The 25540-nt window shown below is 34.2% G+C and overlaps 1 protein-coding gene across 1 annotated transcript in view; it reads left to right on the top strand.

The window, feature by feature from the left end:
• Nucleotides 1-4982: 4982 nt before the first annotated feature.
• The window catches only part of eIF4G1 (eukaryotic translation initiation factor 4G1), a 163443-nt gene continuing 142885 nt past the window's right edge, over nt 4983-25540 (top strand). Inside the window, exons 1-2 of the mRNA XM_035362888.2 lie at nt 4983-5083; nt 23069-23122. Of these exons, the coding sequence (XP_035218779.1) occupies nt 5023-5083; nt 23069-23122 (115 nt within the window). The 5' untranslated portion in view covers nt 4983-5022. The remainder of the gene's footprint in view (nt 5084-23068; nt 23123-25540) is intronic.

The following is a 25540-nucleotide window of genomic DNA, read 5'->3' as shown; positions in this document are numbered from 1 at the left end:
TAGAATATAATTAACATTAAAACACATGGACAATAATTATCTCAGCAATTTCTGAAAATAGTGTATTAATTTTTTTAACAAAAATTGAAGTATACAATTATAAAAATAAAAGAAAAATATGTACTTTCATTTTTTTTGAGTATTTAACCTGTTGTTTATTGATAAGTACCACAAAAAAAATCAGAATCATAATTTAGATAACATCTTTGAAGACATCTTTGAAGGAATTCGAAGATATGAATTAAATTTTAAAACGGCGCGGAAATGCACAAATTGTCAGTAACCAATCAGGGAGCTGATTACAGCTCGTTAATGCACAAATATTCTATAACCAGTCTGAGAGCTTATTACATCACGGCTAGAATTAAAATTATTTAAAAATTCATACATAATAAAATAATTTTTTAAAAAAATGCAAAATTAAATTGTATTTTAATATTTAACAGCCATAAATAATGTTTAAAACATTAGATTAAATTTATACATATTAAAACGAATTACTTTTAAAGTAAGGTGACGTCATTGATTACATCATCCACAAAATAAAATTTCATAAAATATGATAAACAATAAAATTTTTATTTCAAATAAAAATGCAAAATTAAATTGATTTTTAATATTTAGAAGCCATAAATAAAATTTTAAACACGGAATTTATGCACAATAAAACGCATTATTTTTTAAATAAAATGACAACAAAGTATCGGTTACCATAAATAACTTATCCAGCAATGGGTTTACCATAAGTTGTATTACTCGCCAAAGGAAAATCGCCAAAATCCGTGCAACCATCTACCAAAGTAGCACCCAGCGTTCTGTCTACAGATAATAAGTTACTCATTTATAAATCCATTCTGCGTTTCCCTTGTCCAGTCTGGGCGTATTCATGTAAAACTTTATTGTTTGAAATTAATCAATTTCTTGACTTATTTAATAACTTCGGACGAATGGTAATATATTTAGCAGAGAAAACCTTTTTAATTAAAAACGAACTTATTTATTTAGCATTCTAAATATTATAAAAAGAATAACATTCCATGCGTTATCAAGCTCAAAGTAATATATATAAAACAACATCACTGTTGCCACAAAAAATCTACATTATAATGAACATATTAAATTATTGCGTATTAGCTGAGTTCGTGCATGCTCCTGAACATCCTCCCACCTTGCAATTTTAGGAAATTGCAACATATTCTCTACTCAGTTCATCAGTTTCTAGTTCTGATTCTTCAGAGAGAGGCCATTTATCCGGCTCTTTTTTAAGCCAATCCAGCCACTTCCACCATCTGCTCTGTAGCAACATTTTGGCATCGCACCCTCTAGAGGGAAGATTAGCTGGATTGCTTGAGCTTGGTACATAATCCCAGTCGTCCGGATTTGTGCATCTCCTTATTTCAGCTACATGATTTGTCACCAAAACACTCCAGTGGGAGTGTTTTTTGATCCATGTCAGAACTTCAGACGAGTCACTCCAAAGGTACACTTGGCACTTTGTCAATTTAAGAACGTCAGTGACTTGACGATACAGCCGAGTAGCTATAAGTGTCCCAAGCAAATCAAATCTAGGAATATTTACCTCTTTGGCAGGCGCTACTCTTGATTTACATAATACCAATTGTATCAAAAGTTTTGGAAGAATTTCTATTAAATTCGGCCCCTTTTCGAGGCAAGCATTCAAGGAATTCCCATTTTCATCCTTCAATGATGCATCCAATACAGATCGCACTTTCGTAGTCAGACTGGAATCCTTGATTACTGCTTGATGAGATAAATAGTGACCAGTATCACTATTATTCGGAGCTATTTCAATTATACCTTCCTCGTGCCAGCCTTTAATAATACCATCATATTCTTCGAAAAATCCCATCTTCTGCAGTCTTCGTGTATTGGCGAAAAATCATTTTCCGCTTTATCTTTATTATCTCCAAGAATCCGATGACTATCCTTCCAAGGCAAACAGACTTCATACCTATTGCCCTCGATTACTTTAATGTTCTCTAGGAAAAATTTCATCGTTTCAGTATCTAAATTCTCCTTAGTCTTCACTTCCGCCGGATCTTTTATGCCAGTTGTCTCTAAATTCCATAGTTCTGTGAGATCCAAATAACAAAGTCCGGCGGTATCAAGCAAGGTATTACGACTTTGCACAGGGCCTTGTAGGGTCCAACCCAATTTTGTTTCAATGGAAATAAGGTTTTTGTCAATTGGAATAATATTATTCGTCATCAACTGTCCGGAATAGTCGGCTCCTATTAACAATCCGATATTTGGTATATCTCTACCAGAATCACTGATTTTGATTTTATGTTCTCGAAGTGAGGAACATATATGTTTGAGTTTCACTCTAGGAATGTATCCACAAAGTTTGTCTTTATCTAAAACCGATAATTCGTATTTTAATTTATTTTCTGTTCCTTGTATTTCGATATTAAAAATACCATGGACCTGAGATTCAGTTTCAACTCACCAAACAAATTGTGGCTCAAAGTCTCTTGATCTAATGGGACTAAATCTAGTCTCTTTATTATGTCTTTCCGTAAGTAAGATCCTTGTGACCCACTGTCAAAAAGCGTTGCCACAAACAAGCTCCTTTTTTCCATTATGGACAATCTTCACCATAATAGTTTGGAGAAGAGTTGTTTGCAGTTTTTGGTTAGACAATAGTCCCACTCGTTTCGTTAGCTGCTTTAGGTGCTTCCTTTTTTGAACTTCTAGAACCTTTTAGTTCTCTGCACATCACCGTTACATGACGTTTTTTGCAAAATAGGCATTTCACAGAACTTTGACACTTTTCGGCAGCATGCCCAATTTTTAAGCAATTAAAACAAGCTTTTTTCTTTCTTAGTAAATTTTTCTTGTCTTCCAATGAAAAGCTGTGCAGCTTAAAGCACTCATAAAAATTATGTGTTTCCTTGTCACACCAAACACAAAAATTAAGCTGTTTCTTCTTTGACTCTCCTACATAAATACAAGCTGCTGTGGCTGGAACCGAGTCAAATTTGTCTGGAGCAGAAAAACTTGTATGGGCCAACTGAAGACGCTCTTCACTTTCAACTTCAATTCGGAGAAAATGCAATAAATTTTCCAAATTTTCAGTGTGTTCAACACTTTTCCTACGCTGGCGAGATCGCTCGCATGCCCTCAGAATTTCTTCAGGTAGTGAAGACTCTACAAGGGGATACAGCATAGCTGCATAAATCTCACTTTTAACCCCCAACGTCTCCAAAGCTCTGCTTTGCGTTTCTAACTTATCATACAAGTTGGATAGAATCATATTTCCTTTTTTGCTAGCTTGAGCCAAAACCAACTTTAATAATTCGCGAACATAGATTTCTACGAGTAATTCATCGCATGCAAATCGAGATTTTAGCTGCTTAATAGCTTCTTTATAATTCGCGCCTGAGGGAGAATAACTATCTATGAGCTCTAAGCTGATAGAAAGTTATCCTCCCTCAGCTGGGGATCCAACGACCGTTGCCTGCAATAGGTATTGAAATTTCTCATCGTCATCTATATTTACATCTTCGTTGATCTTCTTAAACTGTACCCAAAATCCTAACCAATTTCGGGTCTCCCCATTAAATTTTTAAAGCTCCAACTTTGGTAATTTAAAGTTCCTTTTCGTGGAATTTTCTCAAGTTCCATGTGTAATTACAGGAGTGGAATTCACCATTCTACTTCCTACTTTCGTTTTTAAACTGATATATTTATTACTATATGTTTCATTCGTGTCAAACTCAGCCAAATATTCACTTTCGTTTTCACTTTTCAACAAAAATTCGGAAATTTGTGATTGAACTTCATCTAATCTCTTAAATTTTTCTTCCAACTGTGAGCTCAATATTTGGAGTTGATTAACTTCCACGTCAGGCTTTAGAATTTCAGCATCTAAAGCACTGGCAGTAATCGTAAACGATTGCCTTAGAGCCTTACGCTTTCGTAATAAAAATTCCATGATTTTAAATTCAATATGTCCAATATATTCAAATAATAAAGGATATAATCAAATAAATCATCACTTGATAAATTCCAATACGAAATCAATGTTTTGTTTTCAAACCGTTGTTTCGTTTTCTTCAAATAGCCATTCTGTCCTGTCACCGGACGCAAGTTGTTTGAAATTAATCAATTTCTTGACTTATTTAATAACTTCGGACGAATGGTAATATATTTAGCAGAGAAAACCTTTTTAATTAACAACGAACTTATTTATTTAGCATTCTAAATATTACAAAAAGAATAACATTCGATGCGTTATCAAGCTCAAAGTAATATATATAAAACAAGATCACTGTTGCCACAAAAAATCTTCATTATAATGAACATATTAAATTATTGCGTATTAACCGAGTTCGTGCATGTTCCTGAACATTTATGTCAAAAACTGCAAACTGCCCAGAATGTTGTTCTGCAGCAAATTGCAAACGCACTATACTATATTAGAAACAATACAATTCATGCTGAACTAGGCATAATTCCACTGAGAAGTTTTTAGTACCACCTAGCCAGATAGTTTCACATTCGTTTACGTACTATAAGTAACTCTGAACTTAGAATTTATAATTACGATACTAATAAAAAAGGCCAATGTCCATTCTCAATCCAAATGTAATCATGGAAGTCTGATTTCTATATTTACTTTGTCATATTATTCGATATTCTTTTGTTTTTATTTATACACATTTATATTTATACTATCTTGCGTGTATTGTATGTATTTGTTATTAATTCAAAATTACCTTGATAACATAGATTCAGTTAGACAGCTTTTAAGCTTGAATTAATAGTGCGTGAATCTCTTCAAACTTTAAATTGCTGTATCTCAAATAAGTTACTTTCTAAACTGTTTCGAACTTTCAATTATGTTCGATTTGGGGAAGAGCGTCAGCCTAGCCACCTAGGTGTATAAAACACCATTCCACAAATTGTTGGTTTTATTTGGAAACTTAACTAGTAGCAGTTTGGCAACGATAAGCCTTTGCCACAGGGCTTAAATGAATATCTCTATTATTGCTTGAAATGAGTCAAAATAATCCACAGAAAGTTAAATATCCAGTTTATGCGAGTGCTCAACAACGAGGTGAGCCACAAATGTTTCTTGATTACAATAAGCGCAAAATTTTAGCTCTATTCGTGTTTAATAATCATGCTAAATTTCAAACAGTATTTCTTATAATTTTAAGACCATACGCTCCATGCACAGATTTTCGCATTACTGTATACATTAAATTTAATTTTTACAATAGTATATTAAATAACCAAAGATCTTGAAACATTGGGCATTTTACAGTGTTCCCCTGCATCTAATTTAAATATGGGATTGTAATAGAAATGGGGGAAAAAATTTCTGTCATCAGTTGAATCTGTACAAATGTGTAAGGATCGTGTCAAATTCTGCCTGCTTTACATTAACAACCCGCGTTTCTGTTCCAGAATTACATGTCAAGGCTTCGAGCTTTAAGAAACGCATGAGTTTGTTATTTTTATTATGTTTAGCAGTGTACTTATCGTATATTCCATCCTGTTTCACTGATCCGAGATCTGTTTTCAGTAATTTTGTGTAATTTGTAATTTGTCTGAGCTGTTTATTTTTAAATTAATGTACATGTTGAGTGATTTTGCACATGCAGTTTATATAAGAATAAGGTCTGATAGTTTTTTCACATAAGCATGCAATTTATTTGCTAATATTATAGTTTTGTTTATACATCATGTATAAACCTATGTGAAATGTTAGAAAATTTAAGTAATCTAAATCCATGACCTATTCTATTTTTATTTAAATCAACTTGCATTACTGCAATTAAAATTGTTGACATTTTTGCTCTGGCATAAATGTTCTGTTATTTAACCTTATAAAATATTAATTTTACCACAAATGTGTAGCTAAGCTTTTTAAGCTCATAGTACATGCTTAGAAAAATATCTCCATTTTGTATGTATTTTAATTTGAATGTACATTCAAAATTTGTAATTTTACCTTCTACTATTTTGTATTTAAAAATATTTAAAATTTCAGTTTTTGAACATTTAAAGAAGATATAATCAAAATAATACACTATAGTGTAATTCCTTACCATTTAGATGGTATTCTATGCACTTGAGATGATATTTTTATTAGCTAATGATTAATAAAGCCTTTGCCCATAAGGCATCGTATTACAGCAAACGTTTTTTTAATGCCCATCAAGTGCTTTTATTTCATTGTATGTAAATAATTTGTGTATTAACTTTATATTAGAGTATAAGTACAAATGAGAAAACCATTATGAGCTGATATATTTTTAGCAATGGAACTTAATCGCTGTATTTTAGTAATTAATGAAAATGAAAAACTGTTTTATTAATTTGTACTAAATGCATTAAATAAACAAATTAGTTAAGTTTAACTAGTAAATCCCCCTCCCTTTGTGCAGGAATCATTTTTAAAGGTGATAAACTGAGAGCAAAAAATGTAGTTTAGAAAATTAATTTTATTATTTATTTTGTGGAGGGATTGAGCAGTTTCTATCATTTACATAACTGAACTAAAAGGATTTTTGATATGATTAATCATGCACAATGATACGTAAGGCTAATCTTTACTGTATTACTGTATGTTTTGGTTTTTGTCTGAAAAAAATCGGCAAGTGGTATTGGTTATGAAATCTGGAAGCCTGCTGCGTGAAATAGGTTTTCCGGTAACCCTAATGTTGCGGAAACTAGCCTTGGAGGAAATTTGGTTGATCTTTACATTATGGTAACTTGGCGATTTTTTGGCGAAAATTTGGCAACCAACTCTCCTACAGCAACCCTCTATTTTTTTTCCCCGCCGCCATTTTGTCTTCACGAAGTAAAGACATGTTTCTTTTCTTCTTATCTACTGAACACTTCTTCCAACAATCTACTAGCCGAATTACACTTATGCTAGAAATTTTATCAAACAAAACTGCTTAATCATGACAAATATTCACTGCAAAATTAGGAAAAAGTGCACAATACCATACTCCTTAAGCGTTTTTCAAAATAACACATACACATAAACCATGTGCACGCCGACTTATTTTTACTTAAAAAAACATCCCAGAATTGCACAAAAATGGCATTGCGCGCACTCTTCACTATATCCATGTACACTGCTTTTTTCTCATAAATTAGAAAAATTTCACGAAAATACAGGACAATTTTCTCAATCTTTAAACCCGGTAAAAAGAACATATATGAAATTACCTGATCGCGAAAAAGTATTTATCCTTTACAAATATGAACATTTCCACATATAAAATAAATAAAATATCCAAAAACTTTTACCTCTAAATCATCTATTACATTATACACATCACCAACGAATTCATACCGCAAGTATTACAAATACTTAGTATCAAATATTTAAATTATTTCCATGCACGTTTATTTCAACTTAAATGTATACCAAATTCCTACAAACATAAAATTCACAAAATAACTATCATTTCATTAAAATATAATTAAATTCAAAAACACTACTTAAAATATAAATGAGCACATACATTAAATTAATAAAAATTACCTTACAATCCTAATTACTTTAAACTAAATCATTGCTAATAACAATTTTCCCAATAATACCAAATTCCTTTCCACCTTACATTTAGAACAATGCATAAAAATAATATCCTCAAATAATTAAAAATACTAACTTACCTAATCTTCTTCAGAATCTTGATTACGTGGCGGATACACTTTTCTAATTCATTCAATAAAATTATTGAAAGATTTTTTCTGCGAATTTTTCCTCCATACTTCCTCTGCTAAATAAAAAGCAAACTTCTCTTTATCACAATGCCTAAATACCCATTTCGAATTCACTTTAATTAGGTCCATGGGATCCAAAAATTACACAACACTGTTTCACACAACACAGAATAAAGCTAAATACAAAATTTCCACATTTTTTCTCGATTTCCCCCCTTTTCCGATTAAAGAACCGTAATTCGTCCATTAATATCACATGGCATATCCCATGATCTCTCATTTACCTCACGCAAAATAATGCGTAATCGGAACTGATTACTGCTCACATTATTACCAAAGTCCCAGGTAGTAACCTTTATCGCCTCCAAAATGTCGCCAAACTACCAGTTACCATATTGTAAAGATCAACCGGAAATTTTTTTTTTTTTTGCAGATTTTGTCATTAAAAAGGGGTTTCTGTGAATATCGCCAAATGTGTTGTGATAAATTTAGATTTTGATGATTTTTTGTAATAGTAATCCTTTCATATGGACCTGGGTTTTTGGTTCTTACCATTCTTTTCAGTTGCTGTGTTTGGTTGCATGTGCATGGTATTTTAACTTGCTTATTATTTTGCTGGGGGTACCATCATTTGAGTATGTCTGAGGTGATTAAGAGAATGAATGTTGATCAGTTGGATTATGATGAAATTGTGAATTTGAGGTTTTTGTACGGGATGGATGTTGGACAAAAGATGTTTGATGTTTGCATGAAAGCTGGTTTAATTGCTGATAGATATGAATGAGATGAAATGAGGAAAAATTAAATTGAATTGCTGATCTGGAGGATGGAGAAGATGGTGGTAGCCTAATTGTATGCACATGAAAAAAAGGTATGTTAAAAAATTGACGTTTCATTTATTTATTCATCTCTGTGTGTTAATTTTTGTTAAAAGATTTGCTGTTTAATGTTATCATGTTAGGAAATATGTATTTTTGGTTATTTATTCCTCTCTATTTGTGTATTTTTGGTTGTTTGTTTGTCTCTTGTGTGTTAAGACGGTGGCTAAAGTTAAAATAGGTCGATGTGTATGTGGACACCAACTTTGTGTAAGTCTTTGACTTTTTATTTTGCCTTTGTATAGCCACCAAATGTAAAAAAATTATGGCTAATCTTTAGAATATGGTAACAGGTAGTTTGGCAACATTTTGGTAAGGCGATAAATGTTACTAGCTAGGACTTTAGCAATAATCGGAGAAGTACACAGTTTGAATCGCAGATTATTTTGTCTCAGAGAAATGAGAGATTATGAGACATGTAATGTGACATTTTCCGGAAAATTCCGATCGTGATTTTAGCTAATAAGCACTTAGAAACAATTTCATTGCTAAAGTGCAGAATCGCCCACTTATTTGTTTGGTGCTTTTTACAAGAGTAAGAAGAATTGGATTTTTGTCAATTTCCTTTGACTTTTTAAGTGAAAATAGGTCGATGTGTACATAGATAAAGTCAAAAGTGTGCGCAATGCCATTTTTGTGCAATTCTGTGATTTTTTTTAAGTGAAAATAGGTAGACGTGTACATGTATACTGTGTATGTGGAATTCTTAAAAACGCGGCAAGCAGTTTGCGATTCTGCACTTTCTCCTAATTTCGCACCTAATCTTCGTCATGATTAAGCATTTTTGTTCATTAAAAGTTCTAGTATAAGCGTAACTAGGCTAGCAGATTGTTGAAAAAAAATGTTGAGTAAAAAAAAAAAAAAAAAAAAAAAAAAAAAAAAGGAGTGCCTTTACTTTGTGAAAACAAAATGGCATCCAAAACAAAACTAGCAGGTTGCTGTAGCAGGGTTGGTCGCCAAATTTTCGCCAACAATCACATACCTGAAGTTACCATAATGTAAAGATTCCCCAAAATTATGTTTAAATTTGCCAAATATAGTAGTAAACATAAAAAATTCTTGTTTCATGTATTTATTCATTTCTGTGTGTTAATTTTTGTTAAAAGATTTTTTGGTTAATCTTTGGATTGTGGTAACTTGTGATTTTTTGGCGGAAATTTGGCGACCAAACCTGCTACAGCAACCTGCTAGTTTTTGTTTGGACGCCATTTTGTTTTCACAAAGTCAAGGCATTTTTTTTTTTACTCAACATTTTCTTCCAACAATCTGCTAGCCGAATTACGCGTATGCCAGAACTTTTATGGAACAAAAGTGCTTAATGATGATGAAGATTAGGTGCGAAATTGGCAGAAAGTGCAGAATCGCAAACTGCTTGCCGCATTTTTAAGAATTGCACATATACGGTATCCATGTACACGTCGACCTATTTTCACTTAAGAAAACATCCCAGAATTGCACAAAAATGGCATTGCGCACACTCTTGACTTTATCCATGTACACTGCTAAAGTCTTAGCTAGTAACCTTTATTGCCTTACCAAAATGTCGCCAAACTACCTGTTACCATATTCCAAAGATTAGCTGATTTTTTGTTTAATGTTCATTATGTTAGGAAATGTGTATTTTTGGTTATTTATTCCTCTCTGTTTGTGTATTTAATGGTTGTTTGTTTGTTTCTTGTGTGTTAAGATGGCGCCGAACGTTTTCCTGGTTACCATGAAAGTTTTAACTTTGTTTTAGCTTCCTGATTTTGTTTAAGTGAAAATACAGTCAAAAGTCGTTAATCTAGACTCGTCGGAACTTCGGCGATTCCAGATTATCGATTTTTCCGGATTAGAGATCATCAGTTTAAATCTGGTAAGATGGCATGCAGAAATTATAAAATTAAAAATATGAAATCGTAATTTATGAAATAAAGAGCAATTCTGATCTAAACGGTATCAAAGTTTACAAAAAAAAAAGCTTAATATTTATTTGCTTATTTTATTAAACATTTCTTTTAATGTAAGTTGTTTAAGTTACTTCGTTTTATGTGATAATACTTTCTCTTTAATTCTATAAACAGACATAGTTTCTTGTTCAGTTACAAAGTTCCGCTGTTCAAGTCCTATAATTGCTGTGTGGAGAATACCGACTAATTTGTCAATCGAAATTTTTTCGTTTTCAATAACCTCTGTGTCACTTTCTTCACTATCTGAAGCGAATTATAATGACGAGGAATTTGATTTAAATCATATCAAAGACGGAGTACATCGAGATGAAATATTACGTTTAGTAAGAAATTATAAGCCAAATAAAATAAAAACATCTGCCCTGAAGATAAGGATAGTGCTGACAGATCAACTTCCAATTCATTGCGCGCCGCAGCGTCCCCCCACCCCGGTCGCAGAGCAGCGTGAAATTGATAAACAGATTTCGGAATGGTTAGAGAAACAAAGTATATGGCTTTATCCATTTTTTTGCAGCAATTTCACTTTTTGTTTAATGGACTTCAAAACATACTTTCGCTTTGTAGATGCTTTACATATTAGTAAATATATATCGGAAATTCTATTTGACATAATCGAAAGTTCAAGCTTACTTTTATAAAATTGCTCTAACAGTCTGCAAAAAATAATAAGCCGGATCCAATTCAAAGATTAAGGAACAATGCAATCTGCAACATTAACTGAATTAGATAATTTTAGCTTAGCTTATACCGTCCGTTGTACATTAAATGTGCATGCGTAAACATATTATGCGCATGCGCACACGCATATTCGCATCCTTAAAGGTCTTACGCGCATGCGTAAACACCTATGCGCATGCGTCAATGAGACGCATGTACAGAAAGTTTGTAATTTTGAGATCCGGATTATATATCATTCCAGATTATGGGTGTCCGAATTAACGACTTTTGACTGTAGATTGATGTATACATGGCCAAAGTTAAGGCAGTACGCAATGCCTTATCACAATGGCATCACAAAAAATCACAATGGCAGTACGCATGCAATTCTCTGATTTTTTTAAAGTTAAAATAGGTTGATGTGTACATGGACACCAAGTTTGTGTAAGTCTTTGACTTTTTATTTTGGTTTTGTGTAGTGGCCATCTTGAAATTGGTTTCGATCCTTCCTTTGAAGCAAAATCTCTCTCTGTAGAATGGTGTTTGAGACACCAGGGTGCCTGAGCCAAGACTTTACCCCTTGTAGAACAGTTTGATTATTTCGAAAGGTGGTATAGAATAACCGAAAGATAAATCGAATAGGTTTTTTTAAAAAATAATTTTGTTAAGGTCAGATAGGAATACTTATTTAATGTATTAATAACAGTGGAGTTGCTGTCTAAATTAGTGCGAGCAGAAAAGTCCAGGAACTGGTGACTGTGACAAGAATGAGGTTGTGCAAACATAAGCAAATTGAATCCATTAAGAATTATCAAATACAAAACATCAAATACTAAGACATGAACTTAAAATAATTATATACATATACCTATAACATACACAAAAGTGAGAATGCAGACAAATTCGAAGTGTAGCAGATAAGAGGAATAAAAATAAATACATAAATAAGCACATATGTCAAATTATTACAGTTGCATATTACAGGATCCATACATTTAGTTGGGCCATAGGCCTATCCATATTTTTCAAACTGTTATAGTTGTAATCACAGATTTTAATACTGGAATTATTAATATTTTGCTGCCTTTCATGAAATTTTTTGGCAAAGTTATAATAATGAGTGCACAATAACTAAATGTCTAACTCTTCATGTATTCTATTATTCCTTACATACCATTCAGCATTTACAATATGTCATAGAACAGTATTTTGACAGACTTGCAATCTTTCCCTATTATTTTTCTTAGTATATGCCCAAACTGGACTTGCATAACACAAATGTGGACGTAGAATGGACTTATAAATAAGTAACTTGTTGTCAATAGATAATATACTGTTTCGAGCAATTAAGGGATACAGTTTGGCTTTACAGACTCAAAACTTCTGGTTAATGCATGTTAATGTGCGGGGACCATGTAAGTGACATATTAAGGGTGACCCAAGATAAGGGACTTGCTTGGCCCAGGGAATATCAGTGTCATAGAACTTCAGGTTTTTTTTGAAGTTGGTCTTCTTTGTAAACATAATAGCTGTTGTTTTTTTCTTTCCACGTTCATGAGGATCTTTCACTTGGAGAGCCAAGTTTTTAGCATGTGTATGTAATTTTGTAGTTGTTGTATAAGTGGACCTGGAAATGCACTTTGTGTGAGGACCACTGTGTCGTCTGCAGACATAGCTAGTGCTGTGTCGTGTGTGGAAGGTATGTCATTCACGTAAATATTAAAAAGTGTAGGTCCAAGCAGAGATCCTTGCGAGATGCCAGCCATGATGACATGGCTTGTGGAATTTTGCCAGAGACGTGAACAACAAAGTGTCTACCTGTTCGGTAGGAATTAATCATGTTTATGATGTAGCCCGGGAAGCCCAGAATGTGTAATTTGTGAGGACATACAACCAAACTCGATCAAAAGCCTTGGCAATGTCGAGGAACAAGCCACCAGTCACTTTTCGGTTAGCCATTCCCTCTGCAATAGTTTCTACCACTCGCTAGAGTTGGTTGGTCATGGAGAGATGTCGTCTGAACCTGAATTGATGCAGAATAATAACATTGTTGGAGTCCAGAAATTCGTTGATTCCTTTGAGTAGCTTCACATATTTTGCTTACTGAAGATAATAGGCTTATTGGTCTATAAGATACAGGTTCCAATGCAGGTTTACCAGGCTTGAGGATAGGTATAATCTTAGCTATTTCCCATTGCTGAGGAAAGTATTGCCAGGTGAGGATAATATTGCTGATTTTAGTTAGCATGAAGATGGTCTTGACAGAGAATTTCTTGATCATGCTATTTGTGATGCCATCAGTACCGGGGCTTTTCCTTATCTTGAGTCTTTTGATAGTGGTATAGACCTCTGACGGTAAGGCTGGAATGATGTTGTCTGTGCATGGATTTGTTGAGAAACTGGAGTGAAACTGGTGAACAAGATTTTCTGTTGTAGTGTCATGAATATTGTTTATGCGAAATTGAGTTTGAAGATGCTGAGCTAAGAGTTCTCCTTTCTCAATTTCTGTATAATGGGTCCTTTGAGGGCCTTTAAGGGGCGTAATTTTATTGTAGCATTTCATGTACATTTTAATGGCTTTCCACAGTGAGTTATCATCTATGGAGAGTACATTGAGGTATCTGGTCCAGCTTTATTGTGCCTGAGTGTCTAATAGAGACTTAACAGCATTTGAGAGACGATTGAATGCTTGTTTATCTTCCTGGTTACAGGTATGTTGAAATTGTCTCCTTGCTGCATTCCACCGGGTGATCAGCTGCTTTAGCTCTTTGCTTAGGAAGATATGCCTTTTGGGAACATCCTTGTGAGCATTAGCACGGGCTGTAATAATAGATGTTGTGAAAGTCTGAATTAAGCTATCAATATCATCCCTCGTATGTATTGTGGATATGATGTACTGAATGTTGTTGAGAGCTTTGGAATACTTTCGCCAGTCAGTAGTAAAGGCTCTGGTGAGGTATAGCTGCGAATATCCAGAATCATTCTGACCTGATTATGGTCAGATGAGAGGTCATCCAGCACAGAAACATCCAGCGGAACACTGGTGTTTCTGAGCAGGGAGAAGTCAATGATTCCTGATGAATGGGCAGTATAATGTGTTCGGGTTTTTGGAGCTGCATCATTCGAATGACGTACATCATTTGAATTGTAGCAGTTTCAAGCACGGTGTCTAGCGGAAAATGTAAGTAGTGGAAGTGCTTGTTGTGAGTGAGATAGCTGAAGCTTCAACGGCTGAAAGCTGTGGAATTTATCAGGATAATGAGGGATGGAGCATTTAATCAGGAGGGCTGTGCCTTTTTCTCCAGGATTAATAACAGTAGCAAGTCTGTTGTACCGATGAACAGCATAAGTTTGCACATATATTGGTGTGGCAGGGCCAAGTCGGTGTTCCTGTTGGAAGAAAATATCGGGATCGTACTCATTTACAAAGTCCCGGAGTTCATTAATTTTTCAGGACAGTTCATTAGCATTCCACGTATAAATTTGTAAACAACTATATACAGAATTACTCATTTGCATTATTCAGTGAACCAAAAATTTCTTCACATGTATTAAATATTGTGAACCAAAAATTTCTTCACAGCTTGTCTATGGCATTGGCAGCTGCCTGTAACTCAGGCAATTTGTCAGTGACTTCACGAATAATATTTCCAAGGGATAGCCCTTTAAACATATTTCTTTAAAAATTCTCATTTTATTAACAAAACCACCTAGACTAAGTTTTAGTTTGTTTTGAGTTTGTTTACTATTAGCATTTTGCTTATTGACATTACCACATACATTATGCATTTCAGATTCCACATTTTTAGTAACTTTAGTTTACAGAACACCATTAACAACATTAGATTTGCTTTGCATGTTTACATTTTGGCTTGCAGCCTTACTAGCAGCAGACAGTTCATTTTTACCAGACATGGGCTTTTATACTGCGCTGTTTGCTGGGAATTTTGGACACCCCCTATAATTGGCATTGTGACCGACATGCATACAGTTGCTACACTTAGCTGTATCTAGCATCTTGGCTGAACACTCATTTGTTCTATGTGGACCAGCATGCTTTACACATGTTGGTTTAAGTTTGCAGATTTCTGAAGAATGATGAAAGTGCTGGCAGTTGTGACACTGCACAACACTTCCATTAGATTGATAAGTCACAATTTTCACAAAGAAACCCATGAACTTAACTACATCGTAAACGTTTTCAACATCAGGACTACTGGCAAGCTGCATCTAAAATAATGGCATGGGTGCTTTTGTTTTTACACAGTGCATGAGCTACATGTCTTACTGTATAACCTAGATTAGATAATTCATCTTTAATTTCACCAGTGGAACAGTCAGTTGGCAAAACCCTTATTGCAACTTTGATAAGTATCATGTTTGGTAAAGATAACATAGTGATAAATTTTCTTTACATCTAGGTATCTAGTAATTTCCCTGTGATCATCTTCAGTACTTGGAAAAAATTTTAAAAATTCGCCGTTAACCTTACCAACGAAATCTCGCTTAGTATCTGCTTTAATAATTTTTAGTAAGTCACTGTATTGTTTATCAGGTTTGAGCATTATAGGTCTCATTTTAGGGGTTTGAACAGTAACATTATTATCATTTGCAAGACCAGTTTGGGTATCCATGTTATCATTATCCATATTCACATCAATAATTTGAACATCGTTATTCTCAGTATTTTTACATGACAACTTTTGAAATTTGTTAGAAAGTGGTATATAACATTACTTTTTACAATTTGAGCTGGGTAGGATTAATCCATCCTCATTCCTTGAATCATTTATAGAACATTTGTACGTTTTAGAATTTTTATACTTTTTAGAATTTCGTTTAGCCTTAGGTTGAGATTTAGCATACGATACCGGCGATCATCCCCCAATCAAGCAACACCCAAGATGTCTACCGATTGCTAGACAGGAAGAGGTACGAACACTTTTAAAGGGTATGGAAGAAGGCGATGTCACTGAGCCTTCAGCAAGGGCATCTCCCATTGTCCTTGTTAGAAAGAAAGAAGGCTCAACAAGATTTTGCATTGACTATCGCCGACTGAGTGATGTTAGGAAGAAAGACAGTTACCCTCTTCCTAGAATTGAAGACATTCTGGACGCTCTTTCTGGAAGCAAGTGGTTCTCAACACTTGACTTAAAGAGTGGGTATTGGCAGGTAGAAATACATCCTGATGACCAAGAAACGACAGCATTTACTACGGGACAAGGCCTTTGGCAGTTCAAGGTGATGCCATTTGGATTCTGCAATGCGCTGGCTACATTCGAACATCTAATAGAGACTGTTTTGAAAGGTCTTTCCTACGAGGCATGTCTAATAGACCTGGATGATATCATCGAGGGTAAGACTTTTGAAGGACATTTAGAAAATCTTAGAAAGATGCTTGAGAAGCTGAAAGAAGCCAATTTAAAGAAGAGTCCCACTAAATTCAAATTATTTAGACAGGAAGTGACTTACCTCGGACATGTCATCTCTGTAGAAGGTGTGTGCAAGGATCCTGAAAAGGTGTCACCCATTAAATCCTGAAAACGCCCTGAAAATGTCCATCAGCTGAGAAGCTTTTTTAGAGCTTTACCTACTATAGGAGATTCGGGAAGGACTTTTCTTCCATTGTAAGATTCCTTAACAAGTTGACAGAGAACAAAAGTTCTTGCGGACAGGAGAATGTGAGGATGCATTTAACAACCTGAAGGAAGCTTTAAACATCTGCTCCAGTCCTGATGTATCCTCAGCTAGACAGACCATTTATTCTTGACACAGACGTGAGCAATGAAAGTGTCGATTCTGTTTTGTCCTAAGAAATAGATGGCCAAGTAGTAGTAGCTTACTGGAGCAAGTGCCTGCCTAAACCGGAGAGGAATTATTGTGTCACCAGGAAAGAGTTGCTCGCCATAGTCAAAGCTGTAGAACAGTTCCATCACTATCTATACGGCAGAAAATTCCTGCTCCGCATCGATCATGCATCATTGACCTGGCTTTTAAATTTCAAGAATCCTGAGGGTCAAATAGCCAGGTGGATACAGACACTTCAAAAATATGACATCACTATCCGTCATCAGAAGGGATCATCACACGGAAATGCCGACGCCTGTCTAGAAGACCTTGCCCTGAAAGCTGCCGATATTGTTCTAGGGTCGAAGTGAAATACGAGCTGCCAAGTCTGGTCACACGACAAATTAGGACATCAACATCGGCTGATCGAGACCTGTGGAGTGATGATGAAGACAGGAAAGACCAGCAGGAAGACCGTGACATTAAACCCATAATTGATTTAATGGAGTCATCAAACAGAAAATGTGCCTGGCAGGACATTTCTATGTGTAGTCCTACAACAAAACAGTACTGGACACTCTGGGATTCACTTCACATTCGAAACAGCGTCTTATACCGGAAATTCGAATCGGATGATGGGAAGACTTTCCGATGGCAACTGATCCTTCCAAGATCCCGGATTCCTGATGTCCTTAAAGAACTATATAACAGCCTTTCAAGAGGTCACTTTGGAGTAATGAAGACCCAGCAGAGAGTTTGTGAGCGCTTTTATTGGAATAATGCAAAAGAAAGGAAAATTAAAAATACAAAAGTGCGTGCATTTAACATTTAATAAATAAATATCTCTTTGTGATTTTGAGAAAATACCAGAAAATTCTCGCACATTTAAAAAGCTTATATAAGCGACATGAAAACCTCTCAGTTTGTTATTTAGTTAGTTGTTTTAAGAGTTTGCTTAGAAAACTGCTCTTGTTGATTGTAGCGAATTCACGGATTAGCTTTCTTTAGCCGTTTTGAATTAAGTTTTGTTGAACATTTGAGTAGTTAAAAGATAACTACTGTGAGATATTGTAATATTGTACACATATCTGCAAAATTTACGTATTTTGCTTTATTTATTTGTGATAATAATAAATCATATTCATTTTTCATCGGACTTATGCATTCATTCATAACGGCAAAAGTGGTGCCGATCTTGTGATGCCTGTGCAGGTCGGAAAGGACCAAGGAAACGCAGCCGAGGCAAGTTGTATTGCAACGTAAGTTCACTTTTTGTACGTATCGCCTTTGACATCTTGACACCTCTGCCACGAACTGCTAATAGCAACAAATACACATTGTCATTGATTACTTCACCAAGTGGCCTGAAGTGTATCCTATTCGTGATCAAGAGGCTGTAACAGTAACTGAAGTGATGATACAGCTCTGGATTTCCAGGTTCAGAGTTCCTCTTCAGTTACATTCAGATCAGGGAAGGAATTTTACGTCAGCAGTAAACAAAGAACTATGCAAACTATTCAGCATTGATAAAACCCAAATGACGCCATTACATCCCCAGTCGGGACGGCATGATAGAGAGGTTCAATTGAACCATCCTTAATAACCTCTTATTAGTGGTTTCCAGAAACCAACAGGACTGGGATAAGAAATTACCACCATTTTTACTGGCTTATCGCAGTGCTGTACACGAGACTACCGGCTATTCCCCATCACAGATGCTTTTCGGTTGTGACCTTCGTCTGCCTTATGATCTCTTGTTTGGTCGCCCTCTGGATGCGCCTTCATCACCTGAGGAATACATTCAAGATCTCCAGGCCCAATTTGAAGTGACGTACAACTTTGCACGAGAGCGAGTCAACTTGGCAATGGAGGAGAATAAAACCCGATACGACACAAGAGCTACTGGACATCAATTACATGAAGGAGACAAGGTGTGGTTCTGGAATCCAACTCGACAGAAAGGACTCTGTCTGAAATTATAGTCACCTTGGGATGGTCCATACACAGTCCTGAACAGGCTGAATGACGGCGGGATTCAGATCCGTAAGTCATCGAACTCTAAACTTAAAGTTGTTCATTACGACAGGTTAGCTCATTACTATTGCCATAGTAAATAAATGTAAATAGTGTAAGATCATGGTCCTTTTTGTTTTTAAATGGTTATTTGATTTGTATTTAGTATTTGATAATATTTGATTTGTATAAGTTACCGTGTTTGACGGCATATAAGACGCACTTTTTTTCCTAAATTTGGTCCCAGTAAAGTTACCTGCATCTTATACCTGAAGGACACAGATTAACTTTCTCTACTGAATTCTATTTTTAGCCCGTATAAAGGTCTAGACATGCATAATTCTTTCTACATCTGCCATAATTATTTTGCGCATGCGTGAAATATCACATTCCGTCTATGAGCCTTTCCTTCTTTACATAGACTTTCTTTGACTCATCCGACACACATGTCGGTGTCGGTGCTACTCTGTATAAATGTGTCGGTATCGGTGCTTAAAACTGTTTGTTTTAAAAAAAACTACCCTGGAAAATATTACTACAGGAAACAAAAGATTAAGTTATACAGTTCAGTATAAACTAGGAGTGTTAAACTACGCCTTTACTTAGTGTTAAACTACGCTCTGTTTCCATGCCCTAAGTGCATGGAAACAGAGCAGCAGCAAGACATTTCGGTCCACCACCTACCGAAAAAAAAATAGCTTGCCGTTTGTTAATTTTCCTTAATAAAAATATGTTTGGTAATTGCATTCAATGATTGTTTATTTGGCTTTTACGAAACGGAAGAACTAAAAGAAACCACATTTTAAGTTATTGTGGTACCGCACTGTTGTGCTGACTATTGAAACTTTTTTCCTGGTGTGTGGCCTTCTAAATAAGGGTGTGTCTTATATGCCGTCAAATACGGTAGTTATTGCATTTATTGTTCATGTTATTTGTTATTGTAATGTAATGTTTATTATTGCATTTATGCCTTACTTGTAAGTTTGGCTTCCTGTCCGGGGATTGTATTGCCCGGGACGTGCAGTCCTTGGGGAACAGGGCAGTGTTACAGATTTGGTATTTAATTAGTTAATGTTATTAGACTTATAAGTAAAATTGTTTTATTTCACGTGCCGTACAGCTCATGACGAATCTTAAAAGAAAGCTAAGAAGGAAAATTAAAAATACAAAAGTGCGTGCATTTAACATTTAATAAATAAATATCTCTTTGTGATTTTGAGAAAATACCAGAAAATTCTCGCACATTTAAAAAGCTTATATAAGCAACTTGAAAACCTCTCAGTTTGTTATTTAGTTAGTTGTTTTAAGAGTTTGTTTAGAAAACTGCTCTTGTTGATTGTAGCGAATTCACGGATTAGCTTTCTTTAGCTGTTTTGAATTAAGTTTTGTTGAACATTGGAGTAGTTAAAAGATAACTACTGTGAGATATTGTAATATTGTACACATATCTGCAAAATTTAAGTATTTTGTTTTATTTATTTGTGATAATAATAAATCATATTCATTTTTCATCGGACTTGTGCATTCATTCATAACGAACCCATATGCACGCAAGAATATATTTCTGGGCCTGGCTCTGATAACAGAATAGTACCAGAATTTCTTAAAAGTATATTTTAGGTAACTTCTTGGTGATTTTTGGTGGTACATTGACACTGAGTTTGTGTAATTCTTTGACTTATTATTTTGATTTTCATAACGGCGATTTTTGCGCCAAAAATCACCGCTACACAAAGCCAAAATAACAAGACAAAGAATTGCACAAACTCTGTATCCATGTACACATCGACCGATTGTCACTTTAAAAAAAAAATCTCCGAATTGCACAAAAATGGCATTGCGCACTCCCTTGACTTTATCATGTACACGTCGATCTATTTTCCCTTAAAAAAATCCAAGAATTGCACAAACTTGCATTGTGCACTCTCTTCACTTTGTCCATGTACACATCGATATAATTTCACTTAAAAAGTCAAAGGAGCACCCAATTCTATAATACAGGCAAACAAAAATACATAATTTCAATAAACTGCATTTTAAACCAAATAATAAAATAACATAAAAAAGGAAAAACATATTATATATTTAAGCACTACAAAAAGCAAATATCCACTTACCCTATTTAGAAGTTCTTGTCTTTACTCTGTCGCACACAAAATTCCTTAACAGCATAAAAAAATTTCCTAAAATATCTGAACTCGAATCCGTATATTGGCATTGCCATATCTGAACCTTTCTTCCTACAAACCCATTCAAATCCATCTAAACGGTTTTTACATTCAACTAGACGCATATCCTTTCTACATACAGAACACTTATAATGGCTACTAAGTAAACCTTCATTTACCATACCAGTCAATTAACGCTCTTTTTCCCTTTCGTTCCAATCGGACAGAAACTTCAAATTAATCTTACTACATTCAGCCATTCTACAGTCTAAACAATAAAACCAACACACACCACAAAAGCGCTAACAAAACATCCCATAATTCAAAATTTCCCAGAATCATGCACCCGATTATGTCACAATAGGGTTTCCATAACATTCAGCTACTCAGACTACCATAATAGAAACAACTAGGGGATAAATGAAGCCACTTTAGGCACCTTTTGCACATCATCCATACGAAATTCATGTGGTACATTCATGATCCCTGTACCACATGAACATACTACCCTTTTCTCAACAAATGTTAGATCTGATGAATAGAAAAAGAAGTTCTGAATGATAATCATAAACAACAAAGCACATTTTCCTTTGTCCGGCATAGTTAACAAACAAAAGTGTCAGCTCTAGTCCGATTACAGTTTCTGCCATAATTGGCCTTCTTTAAGGATGAGCATGGACTGTAAAAAGTGACTCTTATGTTCATGTATTTCAGGACTTCCTTGACTTCTTGATGTGCCAGCACTTGGGCATATACTTTTAACAGCATAAACATTTTCATTTATTTAAATATTTATTAAAACATATATAAACAGTAATAATAATAATACAAAGGAAAAATTCCAATTTATATTTATTTCTGCCTGAAATCTAAGTGTGGTATCTGGGAACTATTTATGTTTATTAAGAAGTGTGTTTATGCATATTGGCATTAATAACTCATTTTGTAAATTCTCATTTTCATAAGAAATATTATAATTTTTTTTTTTTTTCTGTTTTGAGATGAAAAGGATATAATATAAAATTTTTGTCTAAATTTTTACTTCGTATTTTTTACTATCCTTTTTAGAGAGCCACCCAGACAGTATAGTGGTCAGGGGAGCCTGACTGTGATACTAAAGGGCCTGGGTTCGAATCCCAGAGAAGGCATGGATGTAAAATTGTCTGTCCCTTCATAGGAGGTAACAGTGACTGCCTATTAGGTGCCTCCACAATAAAATGGGTGTATGTGTGTGGGGGGGGATTATCCTTTCTATATATTTGGCAAGGTTAAAAAATAAAAGTTATTTTATTTGGTATGTAATTTTTAATTTAGGTGTATATAATTTTGTCTTAGTTTATAAGTTAATTTTTGAGTATTTTAAGAAAATAACAAATTTCTTGTATTCAGTTTTGTTTTTGAATCTTCTAAAAATTTGCATCCCCTCTTCCAGTCCACTTTCATTTTATTATAATATTTTAGCTAGAATATGTCTGTGGTATATTTTTGCTATAAACTGAAAGAAAAGGCTTAAATTTCGTAAAATCTATAGAATTAAAAACACAGATGATCACTTAATGTGGATATTAATTCAGATCTGCTTTGTTCAACAAATTATATTAAATGTCTAGTGTATTAAGGCAGATGAACTGTATGTGCAGAATAATCAACTTCTGAAGATAGCCAGAATAAATCTGTTCTGAGGAAGAGACATTTATCATTTGTCTTTTGAAATGCAATGAGCCTTTTCATTTAAGGTTAATTTTTACCAATTATTCAAGTGTACAATATGTATGGGCCAAAAACAGTGTGAGGTATAATCTTTAATGAAATATTTTCTAATTTTTATTGAGCATGCTGAAAATTAAGTAGGTTGTGAGGTACTTCATTTGAATTGAGGAATTTTTTTGTTTGTTTCTAGTTGAACAGACTGTGCCTCATATGCTGGAAAATCAAAGGAGGCTTTCACTGATAGGTATTTGAAATTTTTTAACTTAAAAAAATGTGTTAAATTTTGAAACTTTTATGTAACATTTTAACATTAAAATTTAAGTTCTCTCCTTAGGAGAATAAGGACATATCCTGTTTATGAATTTGCACTAGATTATACAACTAATTCTTGTTCTCATGTTTATAAGATGAAGGCAATTAACTTCTTTCACTTTAACACTGTTACACTTCTCAGACTTTGTTAAAGCAAGACCCTTCCCTTTCAGGTATACTTTTAGAAGCATATGTAGCGATTTTTCAAAGAATGAATTTTAAATGAAGTTGTGTTTAGAGCAATTTTTAAATGCTTGAGGTAATCTTTATATAATGTATATGAATGTCCAAAGCTTAATTTTCAACCTTAAATTTAGATACAAGTCAAAATGACTAGGAAAGCATAATACCTAGAAGTTATTGGGGAAAAAAATCCTTTATTGAAATTACATTTTTTCTCATTTCTTTAAAAAATATATATATAATTCTGTGTAATCCACAAAATTATTCTTCAGCATTTGTTCAAATATTTTTGTAATGCTCATTGCTAATTTCAGAATATATGGCAGTTGGTTTCATTAAGTATTATTGCTTAGTAATTTGGTGCTGCTTCCTTGTTCATTTCTCTGAGGTCTGACTACCAGCTGAGATCTGGCAATTTGTGGGATTTTATTTACTCAGCTCTGATCTTATACACTCAGCCTTCAGTCAGTATGTTGATTGTTAGTCACATTGATTGTTAACCTAGCCTAAGAATCCTGAATATAATAAAATGTGCATGTGTCGCATGCATCAATAATGGGATATATGTTCTTGTTTTTGAAAATTGCAACACCATGAAGTGAGTAAAGTCAATCTTACAGGAAATGGAAAGGAGGATATGATATGCTAAAGATTGGGATTTCTGATTGATAGTACCTCTGCGAGCTGAGTCAATCCTTCTGAACTTTTGTGTTAGTAGTATTAATAGAGGATTATAGCAGAACATTAAAAATAGTGTTTCATTATTAGTCGGCCAGCCATAAACATTTTATGAGAAGTCACTGTGGTTCTTCAGTAGTAAAGGTGCCAGTAAAGCAAGGCAAGATATCGGAATGGGAGCCAATGGTTGGCCTATGAGAAGGAGGATTTTCCTACCAGGAAATTACAGCTTTACATGGTGCATGGTGCTTCATGAGTGATGTGTCCTTGGAAGTATTGGACTCAAGAGGATCAGACAGGTTCCAAACCTGTAGGTGAACTAGCAAATTTTAAATCAGCTCAGAATGACAGACACATCATCAACATAATAGTAATGTACTGTACAACTTTATCTTAGCAGTTGATAACATATTGGAGCACTGCTACAGGTGTGTCATTATTAGTTTCTGCAGTTTGCCGGCATCTCCTGTGCTGTAGATCTCTACACCACTGGCACGCGGATTGGAAGATTTTGTCTTTTTTGAAGATTTCTACTCCAGTTTAAAATACAGCAATGGCTGAAAATACATTGATCGCCAATTATGTTGATCTCAGTGGGCTATTTGGCATGATGGGCAAAATTATCTGTTAAAAGGTACTGTCACTAGTAAACATTATAGTATTAAGGTGGTTAGGGAGCCTGAAATTGTGCCCATCATTCACTGTATTCCTGTTCGTGTATTTCAATTGGAATACACTTTCAGGAAATGCCTGTCCATATGTTACTAAATTTTTTCAGGTGAGCATGTCAGATTCTACTGCTTCTCCCTGGCCTTGTCTCCTGTGAAATATGTCTCGGATTTTGTGGGCCTGTAAATCTGTCATGATGCTTATTCTGGAGCCATCGTGGATTAATATTGGGCTAAATTTAATTTGAGTTTTTAAACAACCCAATATTAACCCTCTGAACAGCCTGGGTTTTTGGATCTGTAATGAAGACCTGTATGTAAAGAGCCTCAACTAGCTAAATATGTATATTTACCTATTTTAATCTCTATTTTCACAAACTTACATTCATCAAGATGGCATTTATATTATTAATGAAAATAAGAAAGCAAAATATCTTAAATTATAAGCTAATATCTAACAAGTGACAAAAAATCTCATGACTGGATAAAGCCAGTCATGACGCTCAGAGGGTTAAAATCTAATTAATGTCTTTAAAAAGTAAAAAAATCTCTGATTCACTTTATTTATGCTTACAAATTAAGAGTAACTTATTTATTAGTAAACAATTAAGTAACTTATTTATTAGTAAATAATTTATTAGTAAGGAAATAACTTATTTATTAATTATGTACTTATTTATTCATATATTTTATTTTTAACTAAACAAAATATACTACTTCAGAAGTCAAACAACAAAAATCAGCGTTATACCTACAAAATTTTCCAAACCGCAAATGCAAAACCGCAAATGAACAAGATAGGAAATAATGATTAGATAGAA

The sequence above is a fragment of the Stegodyphus dumicola genome, chromosome 3 (assembly GCF_044657685.1).
Source record: "Stegodyphus dumicola isolate Sdum_Otavi_A_Nest chromosome 3, ASM4465768v1".
Taxonomy (NCBI): domain Eukaryota; kingdom Metazoa; phylum Arthropoda; class Arachnida; order Araneae; family Eresidae; genus Stegodyphus; species Stegodyphus dumicola.
This window is presented reverse-complemented; position numbering and strand designations above follow the sequence as displayed.